The 16,865-nt window shown below is 37.4% G+C and overlaps 1 protein-coding gene across 2 annotated transcripts; it reads right to left on the bottom strand.

Moving 5' to 3' along the window:
* Positions 1-2,687: 2,687 nt before the first annotated feature.
* On the bottom strand, positions 2,688-15,916 carry LOC306762077 (ubiquitin-conjugating enzyme E2 Q2-like). 2 transcript variants are annotated; one of them, XM_079248460.1, is made up of 13 exons: positions 15,734-15,916; positions 12,038-12,142; positions 9,472-9,594; positions 9,329-9,385; positions 9,077-9,226; positions 8,759-8,843; positions 8,605-8,665; positions 8,428-8,518; positions 8,264-8,322; positions 7,337-7,385; positions 7,156-7,251; positions 5,727-5,793; positions 2,688-5,641 (listed from the first exon to the last, which is right to left on the bottom strand). In XM_079248460.1, the coding sequence occupies exons 1-13, from the start codon at positions 15,890-15,892 to the stop codon at positions 5,610-5,612; spliced, it is 1,134 nt and encodes a 377-aa protein (XP_079104586.1). In that variant the 5' UTR covers positions 15,893-15,916; the 3' UTR covers positions 2,688-5,609. The 2 variants fall into 2 exon arrangements, with proteins under 2 accessions (XP_079104586.1, XP_079104587.1); XM_079248461.1 differs by having other exon boundaries at positions 9,077-9,223.
* Positions 15,917-16,865: the final 949 nt, after the last annotated feature.

Raw genomic sequence — 16,865 nt, 5'->3', positions numbered from 1 at the left:
AATGACTTTTTGTTTCTGAAATTCTGCATTTCAGGCGTCACAGTAGTGTGTCATTTTGTGGCTGTAGGTGTTATTACATGAATCAATGTAATATAAAAAGAACAGAATATTAAATCAAAGCCCATTATTTCTTTATGGAGTGAAATCTAGCGAGAGGATATTTATTGCCCTGGTGAGGCCTGATGTGTTGAGTCAGAGCCGTGTTGATTTCAGGGTTTTTGCCTCGTGTCACTTCAAGTCTTCTTAACTTTGTCAACATTGAATAGATGGTTATTACAGTAAAATACAGTATTAGACTTGAAACAGATGTGAAGATACGTATTTGAATGCTAGTAATTTCAAAATCTGTGAGTCGTCTTGTCTGATTGTAATGATGTGATATTCAGTAGGCTGTTTGTTGTTTTACTTTATGGTTGTTTTCTTTCTTTGTCTTTTTATTTTGGAACACTCTGTTTTTCAGTGTATTTTGGATGATGTGTGGATGAATTTGAAGCACATACTTGTGTATTTTCATGGCTGTGGTAATTTTTTTTTTTTTTTATCTTATTAGAATTCAGTTGAGGATTTTAACTTATGCTTGTACTGAATTACCTGTTGATATTCAGTGCAAACTAAATTCACCATGAATATACAGTGCAGCAATACTAACATACTTATGTTAAGCATAATGAAGACAGGTTCAGTTAAAAGCAGGCAAATATCAACAGCTGCAACATGAAGTGTCGTGACATGAAAAATTGGCCTGCTTTCAAGTTGGATTGTGCTAGTATGATCTTACAGTGTCAAGACATTTTCACCAGCAGATGCACATACAGTAGTTGTAACCCTGTAGATGGCACTGCACGTCTGCTCATCTGTTAGAGAATGAACAGCTGATTATTTCTATAGATTAAGGACTGCACAATAATGAACAAACTACTTTTCTGCAAGTGTATCAGGTTCCAATGGGGAACTTTCTGCCATGTATGTACACAGCATAGTTCATGTTTTATAGAAATGACAGCTGTGTGGTTAATGTGTACCAGGAGCTGCAGTGCATCCGACAGGCCACACCTTGCATTTCATGTCGCTGTATCAAAGCTTCAAAAAGCCATTTCCAATGACCTTTCCCATGTTCCCACATGTACTGTACTGTATGTCGTATGAACTGTATTATCATGTACTATATCATGAGTAGTTATGAATATATAATTACTGGGGGTAAATATTCGCCATGGATAAACACACTTAATAGGAACGTGCTCTAAGTAGATGAATGAAATGTTTGAGGGGGCTGTGTCTCCATGGGTGACGTAAATGAGGAAAACTTTTTTGTGAATTACTTTTGTATGATTTGGTCTTATCCTAATAGATATTAAATAGTTCTTGTTGCATCTTGTTTTGCTTTTTTATTTTGCTATAAGACTGAACACAGATCTTGGACATGTCTTGGCCATTGCTGATGATATGGAAAGGTCAAATTGTATTTTCAGGTGTTCTTGATATTTTAGAAATCATGAAAAATAGGATTATGAAGTGCAATAAAATGGAAAAAAAGAAAGAAAAAAATTAAAGCATTTCTATTAAAAAAAATGTACAAGTTTAATCTGCACCATGACAAGATTTCAACAGCTCTGCTCTTCGGGTTTGACTTCTGAGTAGCAAAGTCTTTAAACAAGAGAAATAAGTTTGGAAACATTTTTTTTCTTTAAGATTCTTTGTTTTCACAAAGAAAAAAATGAGCTGTGTTTTGATAGTAGGTGGCCAAAATCTTCTTCAAGCATTTTTCCGTCTTCAAGTTGAATTAACGCATCCAATGAGATGTCACTTGATTTCCTAATAATGTGGGTTATATTTGATGCGATTCATGCAAGTCATTTTAAACTGGCTTTTATCCATAGTGTCTGTTAGGAAGGAGCACTGTTATTTTTGGAAATATTTCTAGAACCTGTCAAAGTCACCATTGGGCAAGAAGTGGGGCACATCCTGGACAGGTCATCATTACTTGCACATACGCGTTTACCTTGCTTATTTAGTGGGCTGCATTTTACACATTTCCAGCCACTTAAATAATATTTAAAAGTAGGCCTTTTAACATTTACTATCATAGCTGTACATATAGTAAGTGCAGTACTTCTTGTAATGGGTTGAAGTTTTTTTTCTCTGATGTAAGAATCAGTCAGAATGGGACAATTTGAAAGAAATTTAGTCTATGAATCTTTGTTACTAAGCCCGCAACACTGGATAAAAATGTCATCTTTTTATTCTGTTGGCAAAATAACAGGATTTAAATAAATATAAATCTGCAATGAAAATACAGATTATTAATCAATTATCCATTTATCACAAACTAAGTGTCTCTTATGTTAACTTGAAGCTCTGAAACAGAAAACGGTGCAGTTTGGTTTACCTTGACTATTCCAATATGTTACTCATCAGATAAATGGATCCTTTGCTCAGGGTAAAATGAAGTTTTTCTTGTGGAAATTATTCTTTTCTATTAATATAAATGAAATGTCGTGCATATTATTTATATTAGATACATTCTATTTGTTAAACAACAGACTCCAGCTGATATATTTCTCACTCTAAGCACAAAAAATAAATTAAAAAATTAATTAAAGTTCAGCATCACCACATTTTCAGTAATGATTCACACCAAGGACACGAATGAAAAACCAATACAGAGAAACCATCAAAAACAAAACTAATCTTAAAATTCTTTATTCATAAACTTGATGCAAGTTTACAAATTACTGTACATGGTCAAAATTTCTTCAAATGGAAAAAGAAAAAAAAAAAAAATCAAGGAAATCCAAAGCGAGTCAAACTATCACCGGTCTGGTCCTGAATATGAATTGACAACTGAGATAGATGAGTCTTTTCAACACGATCCAGTATAGCATAGAAGTCCAATCAACACTGCATGACTGTAAAACCTTAATCAGCTTTATGTGTCTCCTCTCACCAGACTGTGACTGTTTTTGGTGGGTTACTCTGGGATGGATAAAGACTCTGTAGCAGATTTCATTGTTCAAATTTCTGGTGTAACTTTTCTGTCAACATCATACACTAGTCAGGTGAGGATGTTCCCCTCAGACATGTAACAATGCAAGATCAGTGTGCTGAAAATTATTATTTCCTGGTTTAAAAAATACCAGTTTGCGTGTTTTTTTTCCAACCATCACTGCAGGCACATTGTTACCAGCTGTGAAAACACTTAAATCTGGATCTTTTCTTTTCCTGTAAGCTCCAACACTATAACTGGGATTTAAAAACAAAACAAAACAAAAAACAGCAATTATCACAAAGGATACTGAAGTCTTCACTGGACTGATACCCCACACTATTCACGTAAATCTCTCCAACTTGAATAGCTTGCATTACAAAAACCACAAAGCCCACATCATAAAGCTTGTTTCTTGATCCGTTTCTGACATCAGATGAGCAGGTGAGAAGGGAAATCAGTGGTGCAGAGTGCCAATTAATCCCAGAAAGTCGCTGATAACTCAACATGCATCACCCAGTTATAAGTATCGTTACCTGAGTTGCCTTTCAGACACACTTCTGCAGACAGTGTTGACAAATAAACTGCAAAAGAGCCATCAGATTGATAAGATACAGTTTCCTATAGTATCGGGGACAGCAGTACTTATGATGTACCATAATATATTGCATTAAGGTTAAAATATACCATTTCAGATAGGTACTGAGATTCAGGTTTTCGTCACACTACAAATGATTGCTTTTTAGGAATAACATGGAAAGCATTTAAGCTGACAAAGGGTGCCCTAGTCGGGCATCTCACTGTAGATGTATTAGGAGCCGGGATGAGCTCCACTGCTTATGACAGCAACATCTTTAGATGGGTTGGGCCTAGAATTGATAAATGAGGTGTGGCTATTAAATAATGACACTAAAGATGTAATTTAATGTTAATGAAGAAGCTTGAACAATTTTAATACAGGTATTGCACAAAAGGTCTAGAAGCTGCGATAAAAGATGAAAAAGGAGAGGTAGGAGGTGTAAAAAAAAGGTCTAATCCCCATCAGCATGCAGTTCTCTCATTCCCCTTTGCACTACATTAGTTTGGATTCCTGAACCTGGTCCATAAAGGGCTCCTTGAACCTTGGTGAAACCCACTTTTAACATACACGGTCAGAAAATCCTATCTGGCTGCCCCATGGGATATGACATACCTGCTGATGTCACCACTGGTTTCTATTAAAAACTGCTACTTTCTCAGTTTGTTACTGGTTTTGTGAAAACTGAGTCAGTGGAACAATTTTTATCAGTGAATTTTGCTGCAGTGATAGACCACCTTCTACCTCACAAGCACTGCAGGACTTGTGAGGATGATACCAAAATGCTTTTAATTTTGAGACAGCTAGGCCAATAAGAATTTACTGCACAGCTCTGATCAGCAGATTAGGATGCAGTGGTGCACAGCTGCCCTCTGGTCTTCTCAACCCCCCTACCTTTCATCAAAAACTTAATTAGTCTCACTCATTAGCCACACCTCATTATGTAAAAATATTATATTTGCTTTAAGTATGGGCAGAATGATGGGAACCAATAACCGCACATCCACTTTATTTCCTCTATTAAACCCATCCCAACACTTCTGCTTAACAGAATGACTGAAATCAAGTCCAACTCTTTTTTTTTTTTTTTCTTTTTCTAAATAGTGGCTGAGATGAGGCTCCTGCTCAGCATGCTATTAACTTTGCACACAAAGGGCTTCACGTTCAGCATCATCCCCTACAGCTATAACCAACAGTAAGACCAATAGCACTGGCCATTGAAAAGAAATAAGGCAAAAAGAGCCCTTCAGCTTCAACATTAGGTCTGTTAGAACTTCCAAAATGTCACAATTATCCTCTTCTACTGATTTGTTGATCAATGATCTTCATTCGGATTGCAGCATTCTGATTCTCTGTGGCCAAATATTTTTTATTTTATTTTACACTTTTAAAAAGGTAAGAGCTAACAATACTGAGTAGTAGATAATCTTAACTTTAAGATAAGCTTCCAACATAAGAAACTGTCTCCTTTATTGTCTAGGATGCTCAAATGACAAACAATTGTCAAACAATTTCTAAAACAATATTTGCATTTATGTACCTGTTAATTTCCAAAAGAAAAAAGTGAAAACAATGAAAAAAAAACAAAAAAACAAAATCACAGTCAATTTAAAACAGGTGCAATTAGGTGCCACTTAAAGAGCTTCAGTATTGATCTCCTTTAAAATTCCCATTTAAAGAGGGGCAACTGACTGTGGGGCCCCATTTGTCAAAGCAGCTAAAGAAAAAGCATTTCCCCACATTTAAGAGGGAGAAAAGGCTCAGTTTTTTCTTCTTTTTTCAAAAAGACAAATGAGCATATTTAGAAAAACATGGATGTGTTACCCTCACATCCTCTTCCTCACTAAAACATTGGGGGGGGGGGGAGAAGTAAGACCAGAGTTAAGTCTCTCCTGGAGTAGGGGCGAAAAAATACTTGTCAGATGAGCCAACGAGATGGTTTCGATGAGAAATAGATATATTCCCAGTAAGTCAGAGAGGGGAAATATTCCAAAGAAAACAAGATGACCCATAGACATGTTCCCAGTGCATAGCGGTGGCAACTCCTTATCCATCCTCTTTCGGTGGTGTGTACCAGCCTGGAAGAACAGAGAGACTTCTTTCCTTATGCTTGCATTGATACAGGACTCCACCAAGACAATCATTCTTGAAACAAAAACATACCGTTCTTTTCATGAATTTGCACCAGGGATTTGTATGACTGTTGTGCTCTTGCAAGATTGTACTGGTTCTAAAAGACAGAAAATAAAGACATAAATTGATCAGTCAGCATACATTACTTGTTCTAAAAACATTGATACGAGCACACACAACCGTCTACAAGAAGAGTTTCTGGGGGGAAAAAAATAAAATCGGAGCAGTTTTTCTGTATTTTTGATTTTTTTCTTCTTAGGTGGTTTCAGTTAAATGTATTTCTGAGGACCAGCAGACCGATCCCAGCACTCTCCATTTGAGGAAACGGGGAGGAATAGTGAAAAGCTAGCAAACATACTGTAATATAGCTGCTCAAAACAAGCGAAGGAGAAGAGAACTTCATAAACGAAAGCTCCTTTCACAAATCTTTTCAAGACGTGACAGCTGGGCTCTGCTGGAGTAACAGGGCATCAAGTTGTAATCATGGCATGAGTGTGAAGTTGCAACCATGTTTATACGACATAGGATTTAGAAGCATAATCCATCGACACTAAATCATGCTTACAGCACCGCAACAAGTCTAAAACATTTTCACACCGTGTGATCATCAGGGGTAATGCTACTTGTGACCAACTGGAGAGATGATGAAGTGGATTTATCAGATGGCTATTTGATAGGACACTACACAATATGGGTGGGAAATCGAATTGAAATAAATTAAATGTTGGGATTTTTTCCTTCTAAATTTTAAGAATGAATTTTCTTGTTAAAAAAATCCATTTTATTTATTTTCAAATAAATACAAATGATCCATTATAAAATTTTCATGTTTTTATTGATCATTTTACTTGTTTTCTTGGGCATTTTAGCAGCAGAATGATGGTCTGGCTACTGTGTTTTTTTTCTGATTGAAATGAAGAAAAATGACGAGCAAAAAAAGTTTAGTATTTTTTCGTTTTTTGTCTACAAAAATCAGCCATATCAAAGAATCATGAGAATTGCAATTTAAATCAAATCAAAACCAGAATCGAATCGAATTGGGACAGAAGCATATCATCACAGCCCAACGACACAACTTGGTTAAGTTAATGTCCAACGATTCTGAAATACAGCAACAGCTTATTAGAAGGACATACTGGCAGATGATAAAGACAGCTTGTTTGGTTTATTTATAAATGAGTAAAGGTGGGTCAGTGTCCTGGCTGGACAGTAGCTCTGATCTGTGCACAGGGCTTCAATATGACTCAGGTGAACACTAAATTGTGATTTCTGCAAGGGGCGACTGCACAGGCAGTGTACAGCTACTGGTCAATGACTACTTGTACATCGACCTGAATCAAAAGTGAAGCGGTGTGAAAACTCACATTTTGACTATAAATACTCAACTTGAAAGTAGATACCGAGGCCAGTTAATGTAGTCTGTTTTGGCTCCAGCAATCATGAAATGATGTTATTTTACCTTATTGGCGCCAAACTGCACCCTGGCTTTGCCTTTAACGAGAGTTGCATTTATCTGCATAATGACAGATTCTATGGAATAGGCACTGCTCCAGCCCTAAAAAACATCAACAAACAAAATAACTATCAGCTGTGTGAAACAAAGAAAACAGCAAAAAGATGTGCATAACTTCTGCAGGTACCTGTTTAGTGAGAAGTTCCATGCACAAGGCTCCTCCTCCTAGAACATAACTAAAGAAAAATAAAAGGCAATGTATTAAAAAGATCAAGTAGTAATTTTGAAGCCAGTTTAGTTTTAATCTTTTTATAATATAAAACATTTCATTTACTTGTATTATTTAAATAGGACGAGGGAACCGTACAGCAATGCTGTCAACGTTTTTAATATCGTTGAAAAAGTCTAACTACATATAAATTACATTTGACTAGCTAATTTCACGGATGTATGCCATTTATTTGCGTGCTTATTTAAGGCTTGAGATTATTTTACCCATAAGCAAATGTATCATAACACATAGTCTAGTTTGCACAGTGCCTAGAAGACATACAGTAAGCAATTGAAGGATTTGATTGCAGTTTAGTAAGCAAACACAGGTCAGTGTGACTCCCATCTGTTACGGCCAAAAATTAATATGATTTTATTCATAGGGATGCACTACAGTACAGGCAGTCCTTAGTTTACAAACAAGTTCCGTTCCTACACCGCAGGGTAACCCGAAATTCTGCATTAGTCAAGTTTTTATCCTTCAATACCCCCTAAATGCCCCCTTAATCACAAAATAACTATCTAAATACACATATTATACATCATATTTGTGGAAAAACAGTACAGACAATTAAAATATACATTTCAATTAAAATAAAATTAAAATAAAATAAATATATACGCACTAAGGCGTCGTCTCAGCCTCCACGGGACCAGTCGTATGAGCTTATACGAACCCTCGTAACTTTGAAACTTGCTCTGTTTATTTACATTTATTTAATGAGCATAGTAAAGTCAAAATAATGTAAGTCGAGAACCGTGTAACCCGATGACCGCCTGTATTTGTACTCTACAAATATGACACAGATGCGAGCGGGGTAAAAAGCAGCAAGTAGGTACTCACCCTCCTGAGAGCACAGGTGAGACAACTCGTACAAAAGGTGGGTCAAAAGGAAAATTATCCTGTCATACGGAGAAAAACACAAACCAAAAATGTCAGTCATGTTAAAAACTCAACCCACTTTCCCCCCTGAAGAAAAAAAACAGGAATGTTTCCACATAACTCACTTTATAAGAGAAATTGAGCAGAATGTAGTCCACTCCTTCCTTTTCTTTTAAAACCTGCAAGTCACTATGTAATGGACTGTCCGGGTCTACCCTGAAATGAAGATCAACAAGTCAAATCCAATACATCAAATATTTCTGAAGTTGGAAACGTGTTCGAAATCACTGGACAGAACTTACGTCCTTAACTTGACATGCCATTCATAAAGGCTGTCGTTGACTAGTTCAACTGAATAAATACCTGAAAAATCAGTGACACATGCAACGCTTGAATACAACCTTTTTGAGATCAGAAGAAAACGATAAAAGTGAGAGACATTTTCTGTTTATGCACCTGTCTTGTAACTCTGTGACCTGTAGATCTCCCTGAGTTCCTTCATTAGGCGATCTGAGGCTTGGACTGAGCCAGAGACTGCACCCTGCAATGTAAATAATATTCATCACACAGCACCAAAACAAGCAGATAATAAACCCAATGAGCCGCTTGTCATCTGGAGATCCATGTAGATTTCTAAGTCTGTCCAGGAGATCATGCGGCTACATTTTTGTGCTGAGTAAAGCTAATATACAAAATGAAGCAATCTCTCCCCTTTAGACAAGATTACAGTCACACAGTTTCATAGGGAAGAACAAGAAGAGAACAAACACTTACATTCAAGTGATCTTGTCTCTGGTTTTTTCGTATTTTCTCCAAGATAGCCAGATTTTCTTTTTCTATTCCATCATCTTCTGACTTTTTGCCTTCTGGTGGCTCCTCTTTCATGTCATAATGGTCCAGGTCTGGGTCCAGGTCAATGTCCTGCTGCCACCGTGTGTTAATTACATTTCAGAACAAGATGTAAAACAGCAACAACAACAATAAATAAAAGATCTATTACAGGAATGAATTAAAAAATGTAGCTACCTCTACAATATCTTCTTCCTCTTCCTCTTCAGACGTTACCTCATCTGTTGGCCCGTGCTGTAGAGGGGAGAAACATTGCAAATAACACATAACGATAACACAGTCAACTAATAAGAGTGTAAGCTTTCATTTCTGGCGCTTACCTTGCGCTCTTGGGTAATTGGTCCAGCAGGTAGAGGCTGGTCCAGCATTTCTACATCTGGATGTTGAGGCAGGTTGTAAAGCCGACAGAGATCACAAATGAGGCGTTTCAACTGCTGAAGAAGCTAAAAAAAAAAAATAAAAACATAAAAAATATTAACAAACAGGAAGACAAATGCTCAACAATTCTTTAAAACTTTCCATTGTTATGACACTAAAAGCACTTAATCTCCACTTTCTAAGGCTCCATTCACACTGCAGCCCAACTGATTTATCTTTTACTCATATCAGATCTTTTAATGATATTCTGAAAGCCACAGATCTGATTTTTTTTTTTTTTAATCCGACCCTGGCCACTTTTATAAGTGGTCCTAAGTCAGATGCATATCTGATCTGTGTGGAGGTGACCTCAGTCTGAACGCTCATGCCGCAATTCATCAGACTTTGATGTCACAGAGGTGAGACACACTTCCCTAACTTTCAAATATATTTACTATGCTGCCGTTTTTCCCTTTTTAAAATTCTACATAAAACAGATGAAAACACGACAGAATCACTTTAAATATATGAATGAATAAGTAAAATAATGCAACAAAGGGAGAGGCGGGTTGGGTTGCAGGTTATACATCAACGGGTCGGGCCCAGATTTCACTGGGGGATATCCACCGATGACGTATCGTGTTTGGTAACAATCCTAACGGGTTTGGGCGTGTATGGGTTGGTAAAGTTTGACTTGCACAGACTGCAGGCTGCAGTGTCTGTACACATGGCGTTGTGCAAAACGTTAACAGCCACTTCTGAACAAAAGGCCACTGTTAACGTCTGCGCTCTCCTATTTCTCAGTCTCCACATTTCATCCATCAATTGGGCACAAATTTGTCAGTTCCCAGTATGTAAGTGCTTCCAAATTAATAAAAACACATGACACAACCTCATTTTCATCCTGTAAGCAGTGTGTGTAGCTTCAGGGTCACACACACTGCTCACACTTCAGCGTGATGAAGGTCGCAGTGACATGATAATGTGAACGACTCTGCAAAGAATTTGAATTTCAGTAAAAAAAAAAAAAAAAAAAAAAGGATCTGCCGTGTGAAAGTACCATAAGGTGCACAAACAGTTCAATGCAATTCATAATAACTCTTACTGTCCAATTTGAACACAGTCAGGTGTTCTTTGTTTCACAGAGCTGGTAACTAAATGATATCTTACAGCAGCAGCGCTGCAGAGAGGAGCTCAGTAGTACACTGTGTGGTATCACCTGGTGTGAGGTGAAGTTGTGAGGGATACTTTGAATAAATCAACATCCCCAGCGTCAAGACTGTAATGCGCTTTAAGTGGGCTGATAGGAGCGAGGTTAGCTGGTGGATAGTGAAGCCTAGGATTGTAGTTTAGCAGGAGTACTCTTCACAACAGCCGCAGCTTCAACTCGCTAGGTCACAGGCAGGACAGGTAGCTGCAAACACCTACGTACTTCCAGAACAGATCCCACTGGAGCCCTTAAACAACCAGATGCAATGACAGCTTACTGGGTGGGGAGACCTTCAAGTAAGCAAGCAGCAACGCCTAGTTTCTGAAGCCAAAACTGACCAGGTTACTATTATTTTTTACTCAGCATTTGCTTTATACTGATGCACAATGAATCACATTTAAATTTCTAACATAGTTTAGGCTTCCCACAATCAAATTAATATATTCAAGTGGAAATTAAACCATGTGCTCAGCCAGCAGCAAATCAAGAACCACTAAACCACAGTATGAGTTAGAAAACAAGCTAGACTTTTTGTCCTACTGGCTAGGATAAGAAGAAGAAGAAGAAATGTATATTATGAACTGTCAATTTAATTTCCTATTCACCCTAGTTAGGACCTACCTTTGCTACTTAATAGTATTTTGCTCAATTACAGAAACTGCTAGATTTTAACACTGACTGTGCCCTCATTTTCATACCAACATGACATAAAATAACTAAACGTGGTTCTTCTTTTATTTCTCCACAGCGAGACCAGAGGACCCAACAAAGTCAGGAACCTTAACCATAAACAGGCAAACATGAACGTAGGACTATTACTAAACTATACCATTACAGATTAAACAACTTTCAATAAATAAACTAAAACTGCCTCAACTGACATCAAACCTTCCTGATTTACAGAGACGCATTGCAAAGTAAATTGTGGTTTATAGTTTGTCAAAGGGCAGCTGCAGAGAAGACGGCTGTTGTGTTTTTTTGGTGTTTGACTCGACCACACTACTTAGCATGACTATTGTCATTTTGTGCTGAAACCTGAACATCAGTTCTGTTGGAATTACAAGCACCACTTCAGCCGTTTCTGCAATTTCTCAACACTGCAAGCAATTGTGTCGCTGGGAGGAATCCGTGGAATATGCACCCTGTTCTGAAAGCATCGCTGCACCTTCCTTATTTCATTGTGATCATAAGGCATTAAGTCATTTGCTTTAAGTGCCAGGATTACCCACGTGCTTTAAGCAGCCTATGGAGTGAAGGTCAACAGTGGGAACATTTTCGTTTTGTGCTCTCGGGGAAGCGATCATTCTTAGACAACTTACCAATGTGCTGCCTTTTCTCACATCCTCCAAGCGCTCCAACACTTCAGCCAGACTAGGATCATCAGAATCAACAAACCATATTGGTGGCGTGGAGGGATAAGATTCCTGTAACAGAGATAACAATAACACAAGGATATTTAGCTGCATCTGTGTCAACGCCTGCGTTTTTCACAGATCTAATTCTATAACTTCACAGTTGAAAGATGGTGTAATGATGCTTTAAACACACACAAAAAAGACACAAAAGTTAAAAATATCATGTACATAAAATCCTTTAAGTTCATTTTGGGGCTTCAAACAAAATGTCTCACTCCACTGAAGGAAACAGAAAACATTCCTCCACCGGCTGTAGAGCGACAACACCTTGAGCACAGATGACAAGCGTTGCTGCTCTGATGCTTCACTTAGATCATAGAGCAAATTTTAATTCAAGTCCACTTTATTTCACACAGTTTAGGAAGGATAATTGTTTTCTTTACCAGTTTAAAGCCTGAATGAATAATGTAGAATATGCCTTGAGTGCAATTAAAAGCAGTCATTCATGTAAAGCAATACTACATGATGTGCCGCATCTGTGAGCACACCACATCTAATCCTCAGGGAAGAAGGTATTGTAGAGACTAACAGCGCTATAGTGATGTTACAGTCATGTTTAGAAAGGAATCTATGATACAGTTAAACAATATTTCCATTTTATGACCATCAACACCCCCCACCCCTTTACAAAACAACAACAAAAACAAAACAAAACCAGCCTATGGGGAAATCAGGATTACAGTGGTACATCGTTTACACTCTATCTACACCTTATACTAAATTGAGATATGCCTACCAGGCTCAAATCTAATAAGAGTTTTCAAAAACCACAATTCCAGGCTAGACGCACTAGACTACATATCATGTGAACATAATGCAAGCCACCAAAACCTTAAGCAGCTCTTGGATGGGAGAGGATTTTCTATTTTAAGGCCAACAATTGAATGACAGACTTTGAATAGCTGATCAGTTTAAACAAGACATCTGCAGACTGAAAAGAAAGACCAAATAACTCACCAGGCTAGTGTTTTTCAACCTCTTTTGAGCCAAGGTACATTATTTTCATTGAAAAGATTACAGGCACACCACAAAGCAAAAATGTTGAAAAATTAAAATCTGTAGCCTGTTTTAGCAACATGAAGTAATTCTTGTCAAAATGTCTTGAGTAAGAATCAAATAAACACAAAGAAAAAGGCCTTTTATGATGTGTGCAATCCTGGGTCTGTTTGGATCAACACATAGCTCTTTTTTAGACCAATTAGGTGACATTTGATAATATCCCACGGCACACCTGGTGATCTCACAAGACACACTCATGTGCCACGGCACAGTGGCTGAAAAAACACTGCACTAAACAATTAAAACCAAAATTATTGATCAGATCGACTGAAAATGACATAAATAATTGCAGCCTGCCTCTCTATCTTTGCTGAAACAAATAATCAACAACAATTTTCAATGGTTCCAACATTGGTCTCTTTCCTCTAAAAGTCATTTTTATATTAAAAACAAAACAAATAAGGTAATTAATTTTGGGCCTTTAATGAGGACAAATGCATTAATTTAGGAAAGATCTGCTCCATCAACGGGATTTGAAGCCTTCTCATATTATGTAATAACTGCAGAGTAGCTACTATGTAAAATACTTGTCTCTCAAGTCACTTGGATTTGTTTTTCTTCAGTTTTAAAAATAAACATTTTTTTAAATCCACATAAATAGTTTGACTGCTTCCTTTCAAATATTAATACGAGACAAAATTATGTTTCACAGAATGAAGACTGACAACGGTGATGTTGTGCATATTTAATCATCTATAGACAGTTTTCCACACATGACAGAGCCGAGAATTTGGCCTGGACTTCCTCCGCAGCTGCTGTTTATTATCCAACAAGCACCTCACAGCAGGAGATGGATTCTCATAACTGGAAATACCAAAAGGTTTTCCCTCGGTTGATAGCAGAAGGTACAGGACATGATTAAAAAATATATACTATAGAAACCACAGATTTGTTGCAGTAGAAGAGCCTCCCAGAAAACTGTTTTTATGTTAAAATCAATACCTCATACCAAATATTCAAACCCATCTACAGCATAATTGAGTGAGCATACAGGTAGGTAGAAAAGAGAATGAAGCAGCAAAAGTTATCAGCACACACACACACATACACACACACACACTTGCTTGCTGAAAATGCTGCAGAGGATTTTTTGCACTTCTTACTAGGCAGCTGGCCAGATAACTGCGAGAGGTTCAGAGTGAATGTTGCTGACATTTGTGTTGTCACATGCATTTATCAGAATTTGCTTTTGTGCTGCCTCCAAACAGAATACATAGAGCCAAACTCTGGGTTTCTAACTATGGCTGCATTAGACAGAAAGATACACCACATTCAAAACCAGCATCTGGTTATCACACAAAGCCGCCGCCCCCCCCCAAAAAAAAGAAAAAAAAAAAGGCCAGAACAGTATTAGACTGTACAGCCTGTCCTCGAGTGTCCCTCTCCAGCTGCAACAACTGAGACCATGCAACTTCAAGTCAAAGGATGATAAAAGTTACAATGACATAGTTTGCCCATTATGCAAAAAAAAAAAAAAAAAAAAAAAAAAAAAAAAAAAAAAAAAAGGCTTAAACCAGGTCTAGTGCAAATCCATCTTCCATTCTCAACATGTACATTATTATATGGATTCTAAAGGAGATTTTAATCAGCTGGTTCATATCTCCGAGCATGAGCAAAGTGGAACTATGTGTGTGTGCTTCTGCAGAAAGAGGAGGATGTGGTCAGGATGGCAGGGAGGGTTTTCATCCGTGCTACCTGAATCATTGCAAAAGCAAGTGCGATGACAACAATGAGTTTCAGGTTTAACACATTTAATCTACATTGTAAAAATTAAGCTGTGTTTAGATCAAGTTTCAATGTGATTTAAAACCATCCGTGATGTATAAGTGATGAAAACTGACGGGCCTTGCACTTTGCCATCTTTCGTGGGTTTTTTTCTTTAAAAAAAATTTTTTTTAAAGCACATAAAAAAACACCAAGTACTGCGGGGAGGGCAAAAAGTACGCTTAGCCTTTTCCGAGGGTTTTAGCGTCGTTATTATGACGACTTTGCATTTATGTTTGCAGGCGGATTGAGAAGGTAAAAAACAATGATCCACATTCCATTAAATCGCCTCCATACAGACACCACCGTGACTTTCGTGCTACATCTGACTGAACAAACATCATGATTAAAATATTTTTTTTATGAAAACTGAAGGGGCGAAAGGCCTCAAGCCTTCATAAAAAACACGTAGCGATTTAATTAGATGCATTTCAGTAATTAGGAAGTTGGTAGTTCTTGTACTGTAAGTAGTAACGCAGTTATTTTGGCTAACAGCAAGCTAGCGTTACTTTCAGTTACAAGGCTAGCAGAAGCTACCGCAGCGTCGTTACTAATCGATGTTTATTGTGTACTTATTGACGTGAATTTAACATTAGGTGTATGTCGATTTCTTTAATCAGTAGGATGTCTCCAGTCGTAACTGCGCAATACTAATGGGAAAGAAAAGCGAACAGTTTATTCGTAGTTCCATCTGTAAACACGGTATCTTCCGTTGACTGGTTTCAGTGGGTAGTCAGAAGCTGCATTAGCTCGTGCGCAGAGCTGGCCTGGACTCACCGTGATGTTGCAGTGAATGATCAGCAGCTTCTCGCCTGTTACGTTGAACTGGCAACTCAGTTCGTCGGGTTTCCAGTCTATTATTCTGAATCGTTCGTGGTTTGGGTCAAAAATTGACTCCAAAAACTTCAGTTCGGCTTTCAGCCCCGAAACCGACATCTTCTGTGCATCTCAAAGCACCAGGCCGCTGGCAGAGGGGAAGTCAGGGCGGAATGCGACCGCGCAGTCGAGTCGGGTCTTCGGATCTCGCATGTTAGCGTGAGAACAACAACAAAGGACTGGAGACTCAGCTTTATATAAACCTACAGTACAGTGTGCACTTGTCAGCAGGTCTTTACAGACTTGTCAGGACACAACTTAAGTTAGTTTGATCTAACTTTAGTTAATTTTTTGGGCAATATTGATTGATTGGGTTCTTCTTTCTTCCCCTCACAAAGATCAGATAATATTAAATTAAACTAGATAGTCTTTAATCGAAACCTCTGTTGCACCAGTTTTTAAATCAAAATTGCATAGAGACAGTAGAACTGCATAATGCTGTTAAATGAATGTCTTATGTGTAACACACAGATTTAAGAAGACATTTAAAAAATGCACATGTTTGAAGATGACAACCTGATTTGATTATATCACAAGAATGCCCTACAGACTGACTGCTACAGTAAAGAACTATGCTAGGAAAATTTAGTAAGAGAAGGTAGCTGGAACTTTCTTTGGGAGAAGCAAGAGGAGAATTTACACAGTATAAGTTTATGCTTCATATTTACCACAATCCAATAAGACTGTATCATAAGACTGATACTGATTCAAACAGAGAAAATTTATTGTGGGAATATAAAACAAGGCAGGTATTTTTTTGGTTTGCATATGAGAATGCACACTTGTAAAATCACAAAAAGATCCTGACTCACTTGTATAGCTTGTTAATGTATTTGAGTAACCTCCTTTGTCTATTTGTGTATTAAACAGTTTATTTGTGGTTGGTCTGATCACATTAATCATAAATCACTTGGATGTGATTACATTTATGTTGTTAACATTAAATTCAAAATGAGCATACTATATTTTCTATTAAATAAAGTGTTAAAATTATTTAGACATCTTGATGATGTTTTTTTCCCCTGAGCCGCTG

Source organism: Telmatherina bonti (genome assembly GCF_933228915.1).
Source record: "Telmatherina bonti genome assembly, chromosome: 2".
NCBI classification, from domain to species: Eukaryota; Metazoa; Chordata; class Actinopteri; order Atheriniformes; family Telmatherinidae; genus Telmatherina; species Telmatherina bonti.
The sequence above is the reverse complement of the archived record's forward strand: the minus strand, read 5'-3'. Positions and strand labels throughout refer to the sequence as shown.

Coding starts and splice junctions, on each gene's coding strand:
- LOC306762077 (XM_079248460.1), bottom strand. CDS start 15,892: ATGTCGGTTTCGGGGCTGAAAGCCGAACTGAAGTTTTTGGAGTCAATT. Junction 12,143..15,733: donor TCATTCACTGCAACATCACG/GTGAGTCCAGGC, acceptor TCTCTGTTACAG/GAATCTTATCCCTCCACGCC. Junction 9,595..12,037: donor TGAGAAAAGGCAGCACATTG/GTAAGTTGTCTA, acceptor TTTTTTTTTTAG/CTTCTTCAGCAGTTGAAACG.